The sequence below is a fragment of the Arachis hypogaea genome, chromosome 11, assembly GCF_003086295.3.
Source record: "Arachis hypogaea cultivar Tifrunner chromosome 11, arahy.Tifrunner.gnm2.J5K5, whole genome shotgun sequence".
NCBI lineage: Eukaryota > Viridiplantae > Streptophyta > Magnoliopsida > Fabales > Fabaceae > Arachis > Arachis hypogaea.
The window spans coordinates 141,959,159-141,982,049 of record NC_092046.1 but is presented as its reverse complement, the minus strand read 5'-3'; the positions used below and the strand labels follow the sequence as shown (position 1 = coordinate 141,982,049).

Here is a 22,891-nt window from a genome sequence, read left to right as displayed (position 1 = left end):
TTGAAACCTAGACATTAACAATACACAAACTCATCCCATCTTATGTCGAAATTCAAACATGTCAGCTATATGACATTATATCATGAATCATTTCTTCCGGAAATTGAAATGGTTGGGTATAGGGAGCAAATGATTTTATTTCTAAAAATAATATCGGAGACTTCATATTATGCACCAAATCACCAATTGTCAGTTATATCCACAGTATTATGCTATGCAATAATGCATTATTTATGAAGATACACATTTAGGCCAAACAAGACCTGGCTATGTCTATAGAGTGATAATTATTTTCCACTGTAAAGAGAGTTATCTCCATTTTCAAGTGAGATTTCTGAAACGGCTTGCACTGCCACCGAGAATGGTCATAAAATAAAAATCAAATTTGCAGACTTTTTATGATGTTCCCCGCTTTGTTACTCCTTGTTGGCAAGGGATGCCATGCTGGTTGCTGCAGAATTGAAGCACCTCCTGGGGTAATCAAAAGCACAACATATCAAGAGCTTGAAGGCTTTTTTCTTTTTTCAACATTGAATTGCACGTCGACAAGGCCTGTAATGCCGGCGGTTATTGTTTGACCTTCTTTCACAGGGCCAACACCTGGAGGAGTGCCTGCACATCATCTAATCTATGTTACAAGAGCAAAGGTCTAAACAAATTCCCAATTCAATGCATCTAACTCTGGAGCTAACTCATGCAACATTTTCGTTGACATTTGTTTTGAATTAGAAAGAAATCGTAAGTTCTTAATCCATCCCAAAAGATATGTTTATGTATTTTGAGCATCACAAAGAATATTTTCAACAGCAGATAACCCAAGGTTATTAAAGACATTTTCTGATCAAGCAAGATATGGCTCAAGTATAATATGCTGTTTAAGTATTAACGCAATACCAGTTAGTATCACATCTCCTTCAAACAATGTCATGACAGAACTTATGTGACTAATTATAAATGGGATCTTAAAGATCATGTCCTTGGTTGAGCCCTTTTGCCGAATCTCCTCATCTACCTACATCAAAACAAATCCATTGTCGGTCATCATTCTAAGGTTTCCGAATTTCCAATATGCCATTGACATTAAACAACCACAATATCATGATAAGGTGTTAAAGAGAGAAGATCCCAAACCTTTAACCACAATTCTAGATCATCCGGGTTCGGCACCAGATTCTTTGGCAACTGCATAAAATTTGAAAATAAAAAATAGTATACTTTAAGAATATCGCTTATATTACAAGAGCATGAGCAAAACAAGATATGTGTGGGTAACCATTACTCATGAAAACTTTATTATCATTGACTAAAAACTGAAAATTGCAATTTGTAGCTCTTAATTCCATAATCCTATCCTAGTTAACTTATTTCTCTATTATTGCATTAAAAAAATTAGTTTCCGAGCAAAATAAGCATAATGGGATACAGTTTCTTACAATTGAACTAATTGGTGTGAAAGTGTCCTGGCCTTTTGCCAAAGTCCATGGAAGACCTGCAGACTAACAGTAAAAAGTGGGGAAAAAGAAAACCACAACAATTATTAGGTTATGAAAATATCCGTTTTGAATGATTATTTTAGGAGAACACATATAAAGAGCAAAGGGAATTAAGTATTAACACAGATCATTTCTTACCTGTTTATCTAAATTCCACCCTGAATATATATATCATGTAAGTAAATCCTTAATCCTTATGCTTCATCTATTTATCTAACTACTCCCTCCATCATCTTTCTAAGTTCACCATTAAGTCATACAACTTCATAAGTCAAGAAACTACCTAGAAGATGATGTCCATAATATCATTGAGAGTTACACATGGATTGGGAAAAAGTTACCTTTGCAGTAGCTTGCAGATCCCTGGCAGTCATATCCAGTGCAAGTGCATAACCTGATATAGAGAAAAAAAAGCATCTTTACTAATCCATTGTCCTAAGAGCTGAGTAACCTCAGGCATCACATGAATATATCCTATAAGCACGAAATAAGTTTCACAGAACCTTAAGAGAAGATCATTTACCAGCAACATAATCCATGGCAGATGATTGGGGGACATCACGAGCTTTTTTGGCGATGACGACAGCCAGCTCGACCTCATGATGCAGAGATCCCTCATTGTGTGGGATTTGAATTGTTCCGCCATTTGGCAAGTAAGACGAAGTTGGCTTCAGAAACAACACCGGCTCCTGAAAAACACTGGCAAATTTAACATATCCAATAGCTGGTTGGATTAAAGTTGCAATCTTTTAGGAATGAATTTGGTGGAAGATGGATGAGATGATTAAGATTTAGGAGGGAATTGAAGCGATTGATTGGGAAGAGAAATTAGAAGAGAGAGAAAGAGACCTTGGGAACGGCGTTGCCTAATTCTTTAGCATGGGCAGCGTAGTTTCTGCCAACGGCGACGATCTTGGTGCTCAGTTGCAGAAGCTTCTCACAGGCTGCTGCCATTTTCGGCCAAACAACTCTTCTTCTTGGCTGCTTTATTTTCTAACTAGTTAATGCCAATGACTATCCCTTACACGGCATGTCGTTTCACGGTAAGTGGTTAAAAGTCTTTAATATGGTATTATCTAAGAATTCATAGTAAAAATGTAAAAGTGACATACTAGATATTTGAGTTAAGCCCCACTTTGGTCTCTGAGATTGACGAGCTGCACTGATTTAGTCTTCCAGATCCTGATTACACTAAATTAGTCCCCCAGATTCGAAAAATTGCACCACGTTAGTCTTTACCCTATTTTCCGTCACCGGAGGACTGACGCCGTTAGTGACTTGGCAAATATTGCCACGCTGGACACACTAATGGTTATATGACATGGCCTAAAGTTTGATTTGCTCCAATTTAGTCCTTATCCCCCTTTTAAAACCTAAGTTCATCCTGTGACCCCATCATCTTCTTCTTCTTCCCGTTTTTCTCTGGTTCTTCGTCTCCTGCTCCCTTCCGAGTTTACCAGCATGATTGCAAGTGGGAGCCAGAGTTTCATACGGTCCAACACAAGGAGTTCCAGTCGAAGTAGAGCATCGGGTGTTCCGCAGTGGTGTGGGTGTGGGTGCTGCCCTGTTCTTCGATGGTCCACAACAGAGGCTAACCCTAACAAGCCATTCTTTGGGTGTCCTAACTACAATATTAATGGTAAGAGGTGGTGTGATTTTTTTGTCTGGGCTGACATTGGAGAAGAAGACCTGAGAGGAAGGGTAATATCTACTGTGGATGGTGACCAAGTTAGGGTGGATTTGGCTTGGAGAATTGGGAAGATAGAAGCTGAAGTTAGAACCCAAAAAATGTACATTTTAGTTTTGGCTTTGTTTATAGTTTTTGTTGTTGGTTTTATGTTGGTAGTTAAAGCTTGAAGATGACTTTGTGTTACTGTGTTCAGGGTGGAAGTGTATTAGAAGAAAGAAAAATTCTCCTTCTCAAATGCCATAGTTGTTTTCTGTCATTCAATGAAATTGCTGAAAGAAATTGCAAAAAAATGCATCTGAAGTAGCATAATTGAAGCTAGAAGAAATTGTCACAATAATAATATCCATATCAATAAGTTTTAACAAAAGTAACAATAATCCTGCCATATTAATGACAACTCTTAAGACAAGTAAAGAGTAGGTCTAATTCCAAAATACACCTTAGCCAAAGGACACAGAGTGCCATCATTGTCATATTGTATTTAAATATATTAAAAGTCTACTGCCATAAATTCAGCCCACAAAACAAAAAGCATGATTTACAAAAAGATTCAAAGTTTCATCCAAAATAGGGAAAAATAGGATTAGGTACATCTTTATTTCTTCTTCCTTGGTGGCTTGAAACCAGGTGTTGGGACAAATTTCAGGAAGTTGTCCAGTCTTGAAGATGTGGCTGAGCTTGCTCCTTGTAGTGGATCCACAGTTATCGATCCTGATGGTGGTGTGGAGGACCTCCTTCTGGTCTGCAACTTGGATGGCCTCGCAGGTGGATCCTGTTTCAGTAGGACATAAATTCAGTTGAACATGGACCACAATTTTGAGTATGAGTTGTGAAACTAAATGCAACTACCTCTTGACTATGTTGGGACTATTGTGCATCGGAGTAGTTTGGCTGGGAGAGGTCGATCTCAACTGGTGCAGGTGGCTGAGCAGGGGCTTCTGGAGCAGCTTGAGAAGGTGCTTCTGGAGGAGCCTGAGCAGGTGCATCTGGAGAAGCTTGAGTAGGTGCTTGTTCAGTGGGCTTTGTCTTAGCAGTAGCTGCATCAGCAAGAGCTTGAGCAACATCAGCTGCTCTCTTTTTTGGACAACCCCTCTTTGTGTGTCCCTTTTGTAGACAGTATTTGCAAGTAAACGGTTTTAGTTGTCTCTTTAGAGTCCCAGTTACCTTAGATTTCTTGCTTCCCTCATTACCCTCATCTGCATTCTTTCTCCTTTTCTTTGTTATTGGTCCTGGCTTCTTCTTTTTCTTTGGAGCTTGTGGTCTATTCTGGTAAGATTTTTTCCAAAGAGATTGTCCAGACAATGAATTTATATAATGTGCATAAGTGTCTCTATATGCGTCCATGGTGAGCCACTTATGACAGAAATCTTCAGGTCTCTTATTCACCCTTGCGAGGGCTGCACACGCATGCACACAGGGCATTCCTGAAGGAATTAACAAAGTAATGTGTCATTAAAGTATTTAACACAGGTCTCTTAGTTAATAAAGTATTTAATTACCTGTTAGCATCCAGAATTGACATGTGCAGAGTCGCTTGCCCAAGTCCACTACCATGTTAGTTGGATGACCATGAACTTCAAACTTCTCATACTCATCATCCCCTGTCCAGATTGGCATCCAACTTTTAGACTCCTTCCTGATCTTGTCCAACCTACTTTGAACCACTGGTGGTAGCTTTCCCACATGGTTGGCTAACTTAACTTTGTTTTTCGTGATTGTTCTCATGACAAACATTCTGACCTCCTCAAGTAGCGTGATGATTGGCTTGGCCCTTGCTTCCTTAATTCTTGCATTAAAGACCTCGCAAGTGTTATTGCAGATATTATCCAGTTTAGGAGCATGACTAAATGCTGACTTTGTCCAGGACTCCATAGGCCACTTGTTCAGGTAATTCCACGCTTCTTCATTAATTTTCTTAATCTTCTTCATATTGTCAGAGAAATCTTGATAAGTTGTTGATCGTGCGCATTCCCAAAGTAAACCCATTAACTCTAAATCCTTCCACTGCTTGTTAAAATTTCTCCATAAGTGTCACATGCAGAACCTATGGTGGACATGAGGCATTACCTCCTGGACTGCAGAAAGCAGGCCCTGCATGTGAATCTGATACAATACGTGATATATAATAGTCCTTTAGTTACAAATCGTGATACATAATAGTCCCTGAGATACAATTCGTGACACATAATAGTCCCTGAGTTACAATACGTGATACATAATAGTCCCTAAGTCATGTTACCAGCATACTATACACAAACAGTATAATCAGTCAGTTCACAGCTATTCAGACCATCATGTGGACACATAATACTCAAAGAACTTACATTAACTAGCAATAGGCTATACCATAAGAACTGTTCTAATAATACAACCTACTATGAAAGGGCATTAACTAGCAATTTATACTTACCTTCTGCATGTCGCTCATGAAGCACCATTTGTTTTCTTTATAGTCTCCGAGGTCCTCATGGAGTAGCTCCAGAAACCACCTCCAGTTCTCCGTGTTCTCGACATCCACAATTGCCCATGCTATAACATAGATGTGATGATTTGCGTCCTGACCCACAGCGGATAGAATCTGGCCTCCAGTTTGAGTTTTAAGGAACGCACCATCTAAACCAATCAGTCGCCTGCACCCTGCCTTAAAACCATTCTTGCACCCACTAAGACATACATACATCCTCTGAAAGATCAACTCTCCATCTGGTTGGGGGATGGTTCCTATTCTAACTGTTGAACCCGGATACACTTCAATAGGGTTTCTCCATAGTCCCTTACCATTGCATACTGGGCCTTCTCATCTCACCACAGCTCTAGCATCTGCCAAGGCTCTAGAAATTGAATTCCTATTTAGCACCAGATCACACTTGGACTTGAAGTAGACAGCTGCCTCACATTGTCTGAAGTTAGGATATTTCCTAACCTTCTTCACTAATTCGCTAGTCAACCAGTTCCTATTTGCAGCTCGGTTGGTGGCCTCTCTAGCACATGTGTAGTCGTCATTGAAGGTTTTTATCTGTCAACATGTCTCCTTGTGATCTCGTGAGGCATATACCACCCACTTGCACTCCTCAGCCTTACAGACAGCCCTGCATCTCACAACATCGTTCTTAATAAACTAAATCCTCCTACCTTCTTGAATTATAAACTCTCACACTACCTCTCTGAACTCAGACTTTGTATTAAACTTCATCCCCACCTCAAGTTTTAAATCACCGAACCGAATACCATCTCCAAATACCGGGAATACATCATCTGGCTCTTCTTCAGAAAATTCATCTTCCGAAGGAAGAGGAGTCTTCATTTCCTCCGAGTGCCAAGAGTTGGCACCATCAGACTCTGCTCCAGGATCATATGAGTTATCCAGGTTTTCATCTCCTGTCACAGGGACTTCTAAGAAACTTAAGTCCACATCACACTCCTCATCATCCACCACCAATGCATCATCATCGTTAAGAAACTTCCTCTTAGACTTTGCTAGTCCGTCAACAGGTGCATGCTTCGAACCAGGCTCTCTCCTCTTGGTCTCACATTTTTTAACAACATCATCATCACTTGAGCTATCATCTCTCCTAGGATCATATGCACTGTCCTCTGTGGTGTGTTCATCTTCAGAAGAAGACAACCTCAGCACTTGTTTTTTCTTCTCATGTTGCTGCCTTGTCCTCACTTGTGAAGCAGACCTTGTGCAATAGGCTTTAGTTCTAATTTTGGGCTTTGGCTTTGGTTTGAGCTTGGACACAGAATTTCGGTTGGGATTGGGCTTGGGCTTAGAGGCATTCTTCGGGTTGGCAGTGGCCTTATGTGATGATGTAGTATTGGATTTTAGATTTGGGTTGACATTTGTATTGGGTTTCATTTTTGGGGGAACTGGAGAAGTAGTGGTAACAGGCTTTGCAGTAGTAGCTTGGCTAGGATTAGAGTTAGGTGAGGTAGTGGGATTATTGTTTTGGGGTGTTGGGTTATTAGCACCAGGATCTGTTGGTTTTGTGGTCTTGGGTGGTGAGGTATTATGCATTGGTTCATTGTTGTTGGTGAATGGAGTCTGATTAGCAGGGGCAGTGGGTATATTAGCTTGGTTTAGGGTTTCCTCTTGTAGAGGTTCATTGTCAGCTTCATCACTAACCTCTCTCAAATCATCATGCTCACCCTCAACATACTCCACAATCTCATTTCCCTCAAGAATTTCTGGTGTTGAAATTGCATGCTCAAAGTAAACATCAACTAGCCCATCATTCTTTTCACCCATGAAACACATCTCTCTCAACTCATCATCATAATTCTGAGCTCTTAACCCAATGTCTAAACTCCTCCCGGGAACATGCCACCAACATTCTCCTATCCTATCATATCCTAATTCTTTATAATAATTTCTCACCCAAAAAACATCTAAAGTATCTACATCAATGTCACCAATGCATGCCTTCTTATCAGGAGAATATATAGTCATCCCGTTTTCATCTTTCTGAAACTTTCCCCCATGGTGGAACATAATATCTAAGTGCACATCCATCTGCATGATTCAAAAAAATTTCTTTTCAGCACCAGTTCCACACAATGATCCCTTTAAGATAGTTTTCATCAACTACATTCATACATTACAGAAACATATATCAAAATAAAACACATTTATCCACCATCGGAACAGAGCATGAAGACAAACCCCAAAAAAACAGTTGCAGACAACATCAAAATAAAACCCTAGCCCAAATTCCACTACAAACCTTAGGCAAAAACAATATACAAAGCAATAAACTATGATCAACAACCATCAACGCATTCCCTAAAATTTGAAAAAATAAAATTTTAAAATCTTCACTAACCTCGGTGACGGAACAGAAGCTCCTTGTTGCAGCAAAGTACCTCCTCAGACAACTGTACAGTGTTCACTCGTGATCAAGCAGTCTCCGGAATCCTATTGCTTACTCGTTCCTATTTTCAGTAACGGAAGAGAGACATTTTTCCTCTGCGTCACTCATGGAGGGGTTAAAGACGAAGAGTGGAGACAAAAGAGGGAGAGGCCAACGTTTTGTTTTCCATCGCATAGAAACGACGTCGCTCAAAGGGAGGGGGGGTTTAGCGCCAATTTAGAAACGACGCCGTTTCCTAGTATCCAGCGTGGCAATATTTGCCAAGTCACTAACGGCGTCAGTCCTCTGGTGACGAAAAATAGGGTAAGGACTAACGTGGTGCAATTTTTTGAATCTGGGGCACTAATTTAGTGCAATCGGGATCTGGAGGACTAAATCAATGCAACTCGTCAATCTCAGGGACCAAAGTGGGGCTTAACTCTAGATATTTACACTATGTTTGGATCAATAGAAATTAGAAGGAAAGAAAACGTAAGAAAGGAAAATTGATGGAAAATGAAATTTTCTCTTGATTGGATCAGCATAAAAATTGGATGGAAAGGAAAAATAATGACGTGGGACCCACATCCAAGTTTTCTTTCCAAACTTGGACTAAAACCGCAAAGTGGTCCCTGAGATTGGGCGAGTTATCCATAATCGTCCTTGACTTTTAAAATTTCCTAACAGTATCCTTCACATTCAACTCCGGGATCCATAGTTGCCCTTCGACCCTTTCCGGTGCACAGTCAGCAAACAGAGTAATGATCTGGCACCTCCCATGCCATGCTGGAGCTAAGTGAAATGACACAGTATCGATTTGGCGCCCAATGAAAAAATAAACGACGTCGTTCATACCCTTGGAGCCCTTGAAAACGGTTTGCCTTCACCATATTTGTTTGAACACTCTCACACTTCGTCTCCTCTCCTCCATGCTCAGTCTTCGTCTTCCCATTCTCTCATCGATGGCACCGAGTTAGCTTCGTCTTCCCCGTCTCCTCCACCATCACACTTCGTTTGAAGAGTTTGGTGTTCCTTTGGAGGCAAGTGGTTTCTCTGTCTTCTGCGTCGTTGAAGGTATGTGTTGGTTGAAATAATTTTCGAATTTATTTCCTAAATCAATATATGATGAAGGTGTATCATTGCGTTGTTAGTGTGTTGAATTGTCCTAGAGTTTTATGGCTGCATTACCTAAAGGATTGTATTTAAGGATTTTTGTTAGGGCAAAGGATTTGGTATGTATATGCTCTGTTTTCAAGCAATGAAACAGAGATTTTTTCAATATTGGGTTAATGCATGGTGGTAACTGTGATATTAATTTATAGGTTTTTAATATGATGTTGAAGTCCTCTGTTACGATTGTGTGTGATTTAATAGTTTTGAGTTGTTGGTGCAGATGGATGTGTTATTGGATATAATGTTTCATCATGGAGGAAACTTTGAGAAAGATGATGAAGGAAAATTAAGGTATATCCCTGATAACTTAACCTGCCTAGGTGATCTGAATGAGGATACATTGGACGTTTTCTTCATAAGAAATTATTACAAGGAGTTAAGCTATGATAAGATCCTTCATTGTTGGGGCTAGTCCCTGGGAGGACGTTAGAAACTGGATTAAGGAATCTAAACAGTGACAACGAGCTTAGGGAGATGTGTTTCCTTGCTCACAAGAATAATGGATTGGTGGATGTGTATTTTGAGCATGGGGTGTCATCTCCAGATTATTTACAAGATCAGGAGGAAACGGTAGGCATGGACAATACAGGAGTGGATGTTGCAGAAGAAGAAGGTGCTACAGTCACTCCTAATGACAAAACGAGAAACCCCAGCAATCAATCCCCAAAACAAGCCAACGCCTGTCAAAACCATTGACATTCTGAACCCTCCTATTAATCCAATACCTCCTACTAATCCAACACCTCCAACTAAGCCAGAATCTCTCACGAATTCAAAACCTCCAATTCAGTAGAAGCCTCTTGCCAATCTAAATGATCAATCTCAGGCAAAGCCTCCTAATAATCAAAAGCCAAAACCTCCCACTAATCCAAAGCCAAAGCCTGCTACTAATCAAAAGCCAAAACCTCCTACTACTTCAAAGCTGAAGCCTCCTACCAAGCCTATTCTTCCTAAAAGTGTGTCAACAGCAACACCCAACTCCACACCCAAATCCACCCTCAAGAAGAAAACACCAACAACCACCCATAATTTTAGGCCTTGTACGAGGAGTGTTGCTAAGGGAAAGGCTGTGATGCAAGCACGACAAGAGGGAGGTGATGCACTATCCTCTGATTCATATGATAGTGACGAAGATAGTTTGTATAAGCCAATGATCGAAGATAGTTCTTCTGATGATGATGCTTATGATAATGATGTTTGTAAGGCTAAGACTGTTAAAAAAGATATTATATTTAAACATGCTCATGCTGCTGCGTTTGCTAAGGATAAAGACCAAGTTACTGTTGAGGATGATGCATTTGTTGAGGAGGTCTCAGATGGGGATGTGGACCTATGCTTTGTGGGAGGAACAGGGGATGATGCATATAATGCATATGATCCAGGGGCTGACTCGGACGGGACAAATTCATGGCATTCTGAAGAAATGAAGACTCCCCCGAATTCAGAGGATGAGGGGACAGATGAGGAGTCTGAAGATGTTTGTCCTGTGTTTAAAGAAGGTATAAGGTTTGGAGAACTGCAACTGGAAGTTGTCATGAAATTCAACACAAAATGGGACTTTAAGGAGGCTGTTAGGGAGTTCACAATCTAAGAGGGCAGACGGATTAGGTTCAGGAAGGATGTCAATGTGAGGATGATGGCTACTTGTAAAGTGAAAGGATGTCCATGGGTGGTGTATGCATCAAGGGATCATGAAGATACTTGTTGGAAAATAAAGACCTTCGTTAATGATCATACATGCCCAAGGGAGGATAAGAACAGGGCAGCTAACAGAAATTGGGTGGCGAGCAAACTAGTCAAGAAGGTTAGGAAGTACCCAAATTTCAAGCATTGTGATGCTGCCACTTACTTCAAGTCAAGGTTTGACTTGTCCTTGAACAAGAACTCAATATCAAGGGCCCTCTTTGATGCAAGAAATGTGGTGTTCGGGGATGAAAAGAAACAATACAAAATGCTGAGGGATTATAGTCTTACACTTCTTAAGACTAATCCTGGATCAACAGTTGAAATTTGTTGCACTCCCCAACCTCAATCTGATCCAGTGTTTGAGAAAATGTATGTGTGCTTGAATAGATGCAAGAATAGTTTCAAATCCGGATGCCGACCGTTGATTGGACTGGACAGTGCTTTCCTGAAAACTCAATTTGGTGGGCAAATTCTGTCGGTAGTGGGGAAGGATGCTAATCACCATATCTACATCATAGCATGGGCAATTGTTGGCGTAGAAAACAAGGAGAATTGGAAGTGGTTTCTTGAGTTGCTACACCAAGACCTTGGAGACTATAGGCAACATAGGTGGTGCTTTATATCTGACATGCAGAATGTATTTTTTTATTCATGAGTATGTAAGAAAAAGGTGCATTGTTATCCATGAGTAGAGCTGAAAATTGTATGCATTGTTATCTCTTCCATGTATTGAACATCTATGCTGTTTATTCACCAGGGAACTGCATGAATTGTTATTCATGTCTATGCTGAATTTTAATACTTAGGATAATGAACGATAGATATGATGGACCTATATGAGTATCGTTTATCAAAATCAGGGACTATTATGTGTAAATTATCAAAAGTCAGGGACTATTATGGTGAGCGTGAATGAGAGTTAGGGACTATTATGCTAATATGGTATATGGTTTTGTACCCAGGGTTTGTTGCCAGAAATGGAAGAGGTGATGCCATGGGTTCATCACCGCTTTTGTGTTTGGCACTTGTGGAGGAATTTTAACAAATAATGGAAGGATTTACAACTAAGATCTTTGCTGTGGGAGTGTGCACGAGCCACCACGTATCAAGAGTTTAGAGACAATATGGACAAGATCAAGCGCATCAACCAGGATGCATGGGCATATCTATCACAGTGGGGAGGAGAACATTGGACCAGAAGTCAGTTCAGTCACAGGTTGATGAGCGGATAATTTATACGCTTTTTAGCATTGTTTTTATATAGTTTTCAGTATAATTTAATTAGTTTTTAGTATATTTTTATTAGTTTTTAAATAAAAATCACATTTCTGGACTTTACTATGAGTTTGTGTATTTTTCTGTGATTTCAAGTATTTTTCTGGCTGAAATTGAGGGACTTGATCAAAAATCAGATTCAGAGGTTGAAGAAGGACTGCAGATGCTGTTGGATTCTGACCTCCCTGCACTTAAAGTGGATTTTTTGGAGCTATAGAACTCCAAATGGTACACTCCCAATTGCGTTGGAAAGTAAACATCCAGGGCTTTCCAGCAATATATAATAGTCCATACTTTGATTAAGGATAGATGACGTAAACTGGCGTTGAACGCCATTTCCATGCTGCATTCTGGAGTCAAACGGCAGAAACAGGTTGCAAAGTGGAGTTAAACGCCAGAAACAGGTTACAAACTGGCGTTCAACTCCAAGAGAAGCCTCTACATGTGTAAAGCTCAATGCTCAGCCCAAGCACACACCAAGTGGGCCCCGGAAGTGGATTTCTGCATCATTTACTCATTTCTGTAAACCCTAGTAACTAGTTTAGCATAAATAGGACTTTTTACTATTGTATTTACATCTCTGGACGTTTAGTTCTTAGATCATGGGGGGGGGGGGCTGGACATTCGGCCATGCCTGGACCTTATCACTTATGTATTTTTAACGGTAGAGTTTCTACACTCCATAGATTAAGGTGTGGAGCTCTGCTGTTCCTCATGAATTAATACAAAGTACTACTATTTTTCTATTCAATTCAAGCTTATTCCTTCTCTAAGATATCCATTCGCACCCAAGAACATGATGAATGTGATGATTATGTGACGTTCATCATCATTCTCACCTATGAACGTGTGCCTGACAAACACTTCCGTTCTACATGCAAACAAGCTAGAATGAGTATCTCTTAGATATCTAATACAGAGGACCGAGTCTGAGATATTAGAATCTTCGTGGTATAAGTTAGAACCCATGGATGGCCATTCTTGAGATCCGGAAAGTCTAAACCTTGTCTGTGGTATTCCGAGTAGGATCTGGGAAGGGATGGCTGTGACGAGCTTCAAACTCGCGAGTGCTAGGCGTAGTGACAGACGCAAAATGATAGTAAATCCTATTCCAGTATGATCAAGAACCGCCAGATGATTAGCCATGCAGTGACAGCGCATTGGACCATTTTCACAGAGAGGATGGGATGTAGCCATTGACAACGGTGATGCCCTACATAAAGCTTGCCATGGAAAGGAGTAGGAATGGTTGGATGAAGACAGCAGGAAAGCAGAGGTTCAGAGGAACGAAAGCATCTCTGCACGCTTATCTGAAACTCTCACCAATGAATTACACAAGTATCTCTATCCTAGTTTATATTTTATTTATCTTTTAATTATTAAAACTCTATATCCATTTGAATCCGCCTGACTGAGATTTACAAGGTGACCATAGCTTGCTTCAAGTCGACAATCTCTGTGGGATCGACCCTTACTCACGTAAGGTTTATTACTTGGACGACCCAGTGCACTTGCTGGTTAGTTGTGCGAAGTTGTGACAAAGAATTAAGATTATGAACGTGCGTATAAAGTTTTTAGCGCCGTTACCAAGGAATGGAACCGTCACGATTTCTGCGCACCACAGGCCTAAATTAGATAGCATATGTAATAATGCGTGTGAGGTATTCAACTCAAAAATTAAAGAGGCGAGGGCCAAGCCAATCATTACTTTACTTGAAGGTGTGAGAATATTTGTCATGAGAACAATAATGAAGAACAAGGTTAAATTAGCTAATTATGTGGATAAGTTGCCGCCGGTAATTCACAGTCGTTTGGAGAAAGTAAGAAAAGAGTCAAAACATTGGCACCCAATATGGACAAGTGATACTAGTTATGAGAAATTTGAGGTACATGGTTACCTAGCCAACCATGTTGTTGATCTAGGAAAGCACCTTTGCACGTGTCAATTTCGGATGCTGACAGGTTGATTTTATTATGTGGAAAGTAACATTTATTCATACGTTACTACCATCCACTAAGTACTAACTTGATTCATTGCTGTTTTGGATGTAGGAATACCCTGTGTGCATGCCTGTGCTGCACTAGCTAGAGTGAACAAAAATCCAGAGGATTTTTGCCACAAACTAGTTACAATGGAATCCTATAGAGAGACATATCGGCATCATATCAATCCTATTCCTGGGCAGACCTTCTGGGAGGTTTCAGAATCTCTTAAGCCCTAACCTCCAAAGATTAAAAGGGGGCCAGGTAAGTTCCAACAAAAAAGGTGGATGAACACAGATGAAGCTAAAGGTGGCCACAAGAAATCCAAACCCACTTCCACCAAGGACAACACAAACCTAAAGAGACATCTTGCACCATTCACATGCAGCTACTGTGGAGAGAAGGGCCACACAAAGAGGGGTTGTAAAGAGAAAAAATTAGCAGATGTTGTTGCTGCTGCTGCTGCTACAAAAGCAAAAGCTGCTACTAAAAATACAGGTGGAGCTGAAGCTAATGTTGTTGAACATGGCCCAAATGCTGCTGAACCTGATTCGAATGCTGCTGATGACACCAATGTTGGTAAAGATGCTCCACCTGACTCAACAAACACTAATGTCCAACCAGTTGAAGTTGAGCTTTCTCAACCAATTTACTCTGAACTAGAGGAGTCACAATAGGTAATCAATTTATTTTTCATCTAATGATAACTTGTAAACTATTTAGTGTTATGTAATTATAAGCGCATCTTCTGATATGCTATAATTCTTGTAGGCTGCTGAAGTATGTACCATCACTAAGTCAAGACCGGATAAGCTGCCACCAAAGAGAAAATCATCTAACTCGCCAACTTTTGCCCATGCGCCCGTTAATCCCATGCAAGGTGCTAGCTCTAGAACAACTGCAAGACTTGGCAGTATCCTCAAGTTTATTCCCACACCGAGATTCAAGGCACCTAGAAAGAAGATTTGAAGACTTTTGTATAACATGCTTGTTGTGTTGGGAGTTATTTTGTATAAGACAATTTGCAAGTAATTTTGTATAACATGCTTGTTCGGTTAGGTTCACTTTGTGTTTATGACTACTTTGTTACCAGACATTTGGTTATGTTTATTTTGTTAGCAGCACCTTGCTTATGGCTTTGTAAGACAGTCAAAACTTATGACTCATGACTTTGTTGATTTAAAATGATTAATATATTTTGCTATTGCTATATATCTAGATTACCTTTAGTAGTACAAAAACAGTTAACATCTCCAAAAGGTTGGCTAACACAGTTAGATGTTGAGCAACTTTTTTCCATTCATGCCAATATTACACATATGATCTCAATCGCATCATTACTCAACATTGAGTTCAAAGTTTGCAAAATACCACTAGTAAGAACAACAACATTACAGAAACAAGTAGAAACAATAATTTAATCATAAACTTTTGACTCCTAACATCAGATTTTAATTTTTTCAGCCTCCAACCTTCTGTCATCTTCTGGTCATCATTGTAGTTAACACTTTCTGATTTTGCAGGCATAGCCTCTTGCCCAACATCTGTCCAAACAAATAAACTACACCATCTTTTACCAATTGTCTGCAATCAACGAATGTTTTAATAACCAAATTAGAAGTTGGGGAACAAATAAAAATTAGGAAAAATCAATAATTACAGGTAACATTATAATTTGGGCACCCAAAAAAGGGCTTATTTGGGTTGGAATTTGTCCTAGACCACCGGAGCACAGGTCGGCAGCCGCAACCACACCATTCTGGTACACGCGTAGCCCTGCTTCGATTTTGGGTCTTCGCCCTGCCTCCATTGCTTGTTGACCGTATCGAGCTCCCACTGGCTTGCCCTTCACCTCTAAATATTGCTTCAGAGCATCAATAGAATCTCCGTTAAAGATCACTATAGTGAACCACAATTATGGGACGAAGGAGAAGGGAAGAAGAGATACTCCATATAATAATCACTCTTAGCTTTTAGGGTTTTAATGGGACCAGGACCACATTGGGTAGAAAATTAAGATTTGCCACGTCAGCTAGCCGTTGCTGGCTCCAGCATGGCATGGGAGGTGCCAGATCATTACTCCGTTTGCTGACTGTGCGTTGGAAAGGGTCGAAGGGCAACTATAGGTCTCAGAGCTGAATGTGAGGGATACTTTTAGGGAATTTTGAAAGTCAAGGACGATTATGGGTAACTCGCCCAATCTCAAGGACCACTTTGAGGTTTTAGTCTCCAAACTTGGGTTAAAACTGCTAAAAGTTCCAAAATAAAGATAAAATTACTAATATGTCCATTATTGAAATTAAGCAAAATTTATAATATTTAATAGAAAATAAAAAAGAATAAATTTAAAAAAATATTATTGTTTATAATGATAATACATTAAAATTCTAAAATACAATTAAGAACACTTTTTTTATTAAAAAATAATTTAAATAATTAATATATTATAATTTATATATAATATAAATAAGGATATTAATGTAATTTTACTTGGTTATAATTTTCTTTCTTCCTACTTTTCTTTCTATTTAGACAAAAAAAAAAAAAAAATTTCTTCTTACTTTCTTTCCATCCATTTTCTTTTCATCTAAACAATATAAAAAAAAATCAACTTTTCTTTTTATTTTTTTCCTCTCATTTTTTTCTTTCTATTTTCTTTCCTCACATTTTCCATTTTGCATCCAAACAAAGTGTTATAAAAAAAATGCTAAAACTTAACGACTAAATTTATTATTATATATTTATGTATAATGTATATTTTAGTTAATTTATTTTTAATATGTATTTTTGTATTTTAATATATATATATAATTTAATTGACAGAAGAATATAAGACAATTTTAGTGTATTACTTTTTCTTTAGAACTATACTTTATTATATATAATAATATTATATATAATAATAAATCTCTTCGTTAGAATACTAGATATTTATTATTTTGACTAACTTATATTTGATATTATTATAAATATTTAATTTATAAGAAACAAATTAATAAACATGTTAATACCTATTAATATATTAATCTAAAATAAAGAATATATATATATATATATATATATATATATATATATATATATATATATTTCTTTTGTATCTTTTTATGATGAAAAAAAAAGACAGATATGTTATTTTTATTTTTTATCAATTATTTTTAATATCAAAACTAAATAATAAATATATTATTTCTCTGAAATAATTCGTATATTTTTATTTAACCGCACCACTTAAATTTTTAAGAAAATATCAGAAGCCTCCATATCCCCAAAGAAAAAGAACATGCAAATATTACATCCTAAGTAGAGTGCGAATTATTTGCTTTTTCTAAATATATAAAGCTCAATGCATTCCTCATTTGTATTTTCGATATATGGAAAAGTTACTCAATGGAGCATTTCCATAACCTCTATACTCAAATTTTAAATGTTCTCATTCATGTATTTATTATTACTGGTGGATACTACCATGAAGATTTTATAATTGTCTTCATGTAAATATATTTCTTTTTGATCCTTGGATGATGGATTGTATGGTTAGATTTTGATATTTATAAAAGTGTTGTTTTTGTTTAAAGTGTGGCTAAATAAATAAACCACACTTTTAACAAGAGCATCTTCATGAGAAGATATTTTTGCCATCTTCATTGTAGTATCCACCTTATTATTATGATTAATATAAAGATCAACATTGTATACAACAATTCCAGCTTTTGTTCCTCTAAAGTAAAAAAATATTTCATTTCAAATGCAACATTAGGAGCTCTGGATTTTCAATTAATTGTTTCCACTCATTGCAAAATCTTGAAACGGTTGCTCCATCCAAGACTCTATGATCTGCACCAACATTAACCTGGAAGCAAAAAAACACATCAGAGTGCATAAAGAGTAACAACATTTGATTGAAAATATAGGATAGTTGAGAAATATTGTAGTCATAGTTCAATTGTGCTTATATTTTAAAGCCAAAACAACAAAAAGAAGAAGTAAATATTATTGTTGGTTATTACATCTAAGTTATCCAAGTCTAGCTATTGCTGGACCATAAAATATATTCTCTAAATCGAAGAACTATCTTCCAAGGGATGGAATAAAGGACCAAGTTCTCTATAAAAGGACATATTTCTAACAACTAACCATGAAACTAGAAAACTCCAAAGCACTAACTACAAAATTAAGGGATTCATTAATCACAATCTTTCCTTTCCTTTCTAACCATGTATCTACTTTTTTTTTGTTTTTATTCCGAAAACGTCCATATAATTTGCCACCTTAGATATGGAAGACTTACCGTCATGAGTGATACTGGATACACATTTCCATTGCCATCAAACTGTGGAATTTTCTGAATTCGACCAATGGCAATAATGGAGACTTCAGGCAGGTTGAGAAGAGGGGAACCAAACTTTCCACCAATTGCTCCAATGTTGCTTAAAGTAATCGTCCCACCAGATATATCCTCAGAAGTTAACTTGTTCTCTGAAGCCAATTGTTGCAGCCTTGCCAGTTCTTTGGTTATCTTAGTAAATAAAGAAAATAAGATTAGCATGAGAAGGCACAAGAATGTCTAATAGGCACGCAAAGGTTTGCACTATACTTGATGGCAACTGAACCCAACCACATTATAGCCTCATGTCAGGCAGTTACATTTGACCAAGAAAAAGCAAAAAAAGTTAAGTCAAGAACTGAAGTATATGATGTTCAAGCAGTTCAAATTATGACACATATTTATCTTCCAGACCTCTCTAACTGATCAGTAGTAACGGATATGCACTTTGATAAAAAATAACAATGTGTGCATAAAACAATCATAATATTGAAAACTGACCTCCAATATTGAAAGAGACTGAACATTCTTTATGTTTGGTACAACTAGACCATTTGGAGTAGCCATGGCAACTCCAATGTTGTGTGAACCTATAGCAAGTAAACCTATCTTGTCAGATCCAAATCGATGGCTAATGCCTCAAATAAACCATTGAATTAACAGACACCACATATTAACCAACTCTAACCAGAAAAGCATTCAATCTACCGAAATTCAAACACATTCAACCTTCAAATAAGGCTAGCAAGACATATCGAGAGTTCAGCCTGTAATGTTTAAGAGACAGACCTTTGAGTATGACCTCCATTGAATCCTCTTTGAAGCAACTATTCAAAGCGGGGTACTTGGTGAGGGCCATTGACAGTGATTTGACTAATATTGGCAGAAAAGTGTGCTTGACATCTGGATAAGGATTGTTTTTCTGAAACGCTGTTTTAAGCTCCACTAGAGCATTGCAGTTTATCTCGTCTACATAATGGAAATGTGGGACCTTGGCAGCCAGAGACATTGATTTTACCATTGCTCTTTGGTATCCCCTAAAAGAGAATAGAGAAGAAAATAATTAACTTCCAGACTATTGCAACATTCAAGTTCGTCACAGTTTTCTTTCCAGGTTGACATACATCATTGTCTCATAAAAAAGACACAGGAGAAAAGGGGTTATGGATGCTTTTACCTTAGGGGAAGTATCCTATCCTCTGATGGTGATTTATACTCAGGTGTCACAGTATATCCTTCTGCTCCTCGAGGCTTCTCTACATTATCAGCATCCAAAACAGCAGATACACTTACAATGATTCCCTTCTTAGCAGCAAAATTGAGCACATCTTCTTTCAGTACCCTTCCATCTTTTCCAGTTCCACATACTTCATTTATGTCTATACCATGTTGCTTTGCCAGACTCCTTACAGCAGGTGTTGATAATACTGCAGCACGTTTCCTTTTTTCAAGATCAGAATCTAGTAATTCTGCATTATTTGAATTACCAAGAGCCGCTATAGCAGATGCAGACTCATTGACTAATACTTGATCAGAATGAAGTGACTTTGTAATTTCTGAATCACCGACAGTCGCGGAAGGGAATGCAGTCTCATCAACTAATATCTTCAAAAGAGTTTCTCCAACCTACAATTGTACCCAACAAAAGCTTAAATATAGTTGTAATTAGTTCTAACAAAACAAAATAATATAAGATTTTTGAGATTTCAAATCTCACCTTTACAATATCTCCAGGAACATGGAGAACATGTGCAACTTTTCCTTTGTAACGACTTGTGATTTCTATAGTAGCTTTATCACTTTGAACTTCACAAAGTGGTTGAAAGTCTTCAATATAGTCCCCCTGCAAAGATGACATAATGAATTGTTTAAAAATTCTATTTGAAAATAATGGTTATGTCAAATTTAACACAGAATGGCAACCCACAACCAAATTTTGAACAAAAAATTACATTTGGCAAAGCAAAACTTTGAATGTTTATCAGATTTATGGACCATAGAGCCAGTTTTCAATTGACAATAGAGCAATGCTAGGAATTCACTCACCTCTTGGACATGCCATTTGAGAAGTTCACATTCTGCAATACCTTCACCAGTTTGTGCCAACGGCACATCCACGATCTTGCCGGCAGGAAGTTCTAGTGCAGGTTGAGTAGAAAAGCAATGCCTCTTCCAATGCAGAAAATTGAACTACAACATGGAAATTCAATGAATATGGTGAAATAAACACTCAAACTCACTCCGATCCACATAGAAAGGCTTCCAAAAATATATCAAACTTGTCATTACTTTTAATCATTATGCAGCCACCAATTATAACTATAAGTAATGGGAAACATCACAACAGCACCTCATAAATTAACTGTATCAAAGTCTAAGAATGAAATCGGTGTGACTATAAAGTGCGAAATAGAAGGGGAAACAACTGATCAACCTAGCTAGTAAAAGTAATGGCAGTAAGAATTAACAAAAATTAATGTGATTCTTGATCAAATAAAAGTTGAAGCAAGTGAGCATCTACGAAAGCAGAGAACTTTATGAAATAAAACAAGTTGGCATGACGATTTAAATAAGCCCAAGGTCAAGTGATGAAGCTCATTGATAAATAGAATGGTGGAACTCACATCAAAATAAGCATAAGTTGTAGAACGAAGAGCAAATGCAGAAGAAGAGAAGGTGTGAGAGTGAGAGAGAGGTGAGGGCAGCCGAGCAGAGGAGGTCCGGCAGAGAGATGGGCGGAGAACCCGGCGGGCGGAGGTCCAAAGCTTCCTGTGAGATATCCGGGTGAGCATCGTCAAAAGAGGGTCTTACGTGTAAATGACGTGTGCCTTGTTTGGTTGTTGATTAAATTGCTTTTGGAGAAAAGAGAGACGTTTGGAATTGGATTATTTGACAAATGGATAAAATCGATACAGATGTAAATTAATAATAAGTATATCCTATGACATGATGATAGATCGCCAAAGCATGGTGCTTTGTTACAAGCTGACAGAGTGACAGGTTGCTGACTGATTGGTGTATTCACATGGATCAGGACTCATTATAATAAGAGCAATTCTAGTAGAGAACTCTATTGTTTATGGTTTGCTTCTTATAAAAAATAATTTTACATTAATTTCTATGTTATAAATAATAAATAAAGATTTTTTTTCAATAAAAAGAATTCACTTTAATTTCTATCGTAATTTTACCGATTTAATTAAATAAAATAAAAATAAATTAATATAGTTATTGTTTTAAGAGTTATCTAAAATTGGATTATTTTGGGCCTGAACGTGAGGTACAAATTTCTTGAGACAGCGTCTGACGTCTACTGGTATCGATGTGTCGCCATTTGAGGTCCTCGTGAGGAGGTGGGGGTGATACTTATAAAGAATTTCGATGCTTAAGTTAGCAAAAGTTTTAAGCAGGTTTTTAGTAGATTGGATTCCAAGTATACCTGTGGGTGTCAGTGTATTTATAGTGATAGATATAGAGTTGATAACCACTTTTTAGAGTAGCTCCACCTTTAATGGTGGATAACCATTCTCTTTTGTTAGGAAAGTTGTTGAGATCTCCATTCTAGATGAGTAGGAGAGATTGTAGGAGTTAGTTAACGATTCGGGCAAGTAGGGCTTGTATAACATCATCGCGTTCAACTTCTATGAGGTCGGGTAGGTGTTGATCCAGCTGATGCCTGTTGATTGAGCTTTGTTTATTTTGGGCTTGGCGAAGTAGTAAGTCCGGGTATGAATAGTGCCCCTGCTTGAGACCAAACTCCATTAGATCGGACTCAAGCATTACCAAGTCGGGTTGCCTTATTGCGGTGTCGGTTATCATGTCGGGTAAACCGTCTTTCGAGGAATTAGGTCGGGTTCTCGACGTGTTCGCGAATCTAAAACATTGCGTCTTTTCATAATCCTTCGCATGTGTTTTACGATTACTTTGGTAACCGTGAACATCATCAATGGGGATGGATAAATTTACCATTCTGCCTCTAAAGTCTTATAAATACTCAACCCATTTTCTCTTTCTTCTTTTTGCTTCTTCTTACGAAACTTCTTTCTTCATTCTTTCTCAAAGCTTTTCATTTCAATGTAACCCCATTCCCAGTTTCTATTCAAGATTTTTTCTATTTTATATTTCTACTTTGAATTTTCGTTTGTGTTTGCTCGAAGGCTTCCGGAACGTTCGTATTTTGCCGTTACGTGCATTCCTTCATTTTTGCCTTCATCAAGGTTGGTCTCGCCTTTCTTATTTTGATTTTTGGACTCCTGTTTTTTTTTGCTGGATAATGTGTTTTTGATGTTATCGTTGTTGATGTTTGTGTGAAAAAAATAGTTTCTTAGTGGTAGTTATCAATGTTCCATTGAAAATGCATCTTCTGTGTTCTTTTCTTTCTTTGAAAATTATTCATCTGCTATGGATTTGTATGTTG

General features: G+C 38.0%; 5 protein-coding genes across 5 annotated transcripts; 2 read left to right on the top strand and 3 right to left on the bottom strand.

Moving 5' to 3' along the window:
• Nucleotides 1–119: 119 nt before the first annotated feature.
• On the bottom strand, nucleotides 120–2,581 carry LOC112723104 (oxaloacetate tautomerase FAHD1, mitochondrial). Its single transcript, XM_025774342.3, has 7 exons — nucleotides 2,343–2,581; nucleotides 2,017–2,182; nucleotides 1,835–1,887; nucleotides 1,434–1,496; nucleotides 1,132–1,182; nucleotides 895–1,012; nucleotides 120–612 (listed from the first exon to the last, which is right to left on the bottom strand). The coding sequence occupies exons 1-7, from the start codon at nucleotides 2,445–2,447 to the stop codon at nucleotides 497–499; spliced, it is 672 nt and encodes a 223-aa protein (XP_025630127.1). The 5' UTR covers nucleotides 2,448–2,581; the 3' UTR covers nucleotides 120–496.
• Nucleotides 2,582–4,050: 1,469 nt separating this feature from the next.
• Nucleotides 4,051–5,112, bottom strand: LOC112722053 (uncharacterized). Its single transcript, XM_025773033.1, has 2 exons — nucleotides 4,683–5,112; nucleotides 4,051–4,607 (listed from the first exon to the last, which is right to left on the bottom strand). Exons 1-2 carry the CDS (start codon nucleotides 5,110–5,112, stop codon nucleotides 4,051–4,053), a joined length of 987 nt encoding a protein of 328 aa, XP_025628818.1.
• A 5,730-nt stretch (nucleotides 5,113–10,842) lies between these two features.
• On the top strand, nucleotides 10,843–11,661 carry LOC112722052 (uncharacterized). The gene is made up of 2 exons (XM_025773032.1): nucleotides 10,843–11,529; nucleotides 11,650–11,661. Exons 1-2 carry the CDS (start codon nucleotides 10,843–10,845, stop codon nucleotides 11,659–11,661), a joined length of 699 nt encoding a protein of 232 aa, XP_025628817.1.
• A 2,254-nt stretch (nucleotides 11,662–13,915) lies between these two features.
• Nucleotides 13,916–14,389, top strand: LOC112722051 (uncharacterized). The gene is made up of 2 exons (XM_025773031.1): nucleotides 13,916–14,129; nucleotides 14,220–14,389. Exons 1-2 carry the CDS (start codon nucleotides 13,916–13,918, stop codon nucleotides 14,387–14,389), a joined length of 384 nt encoding a protein of 127 aa, XP_025628816.1.
• A 3,073-nt stretch (nucleotides 14,390–17,462) lies between these two features.
• LOC112723101 (lipoamide acyltransferase component of branched-chain alpha-keto acid dehydrogenase complex, mitochondrial) lies at nucleotides 17,463–21,540 on the bottom strand. The gene is made up of 8 exons (XM_025774340.3): nucleotides 21,099–21,540; nucleotides 20,521–20,664; nucleotides 20,192–20,317; nucleotides 19,652–20,100; nucleotides 19,264–19,511; nucleotides 18,976–19,064; nucleotides 18,439–18,666; nucleotides 17,463–18,000 (listed from the first exon to the last, which is right to left on the bottom strand). Exons 1-8 carry the CDS (start codon nucleotides 21,264–21,266, stop codon nucleotides 17,887–17,889), a joined length of 1,566 nt encoding a protein of 521 aa, XP_025630125.1. The 5' UTR covers nucleotides 21,267–21,540; the 3' UTR covers nucleotides 17,463–17,886.
• Nucleotides 21,541–22,891: the final 1,351 nt, after the last annotated feature.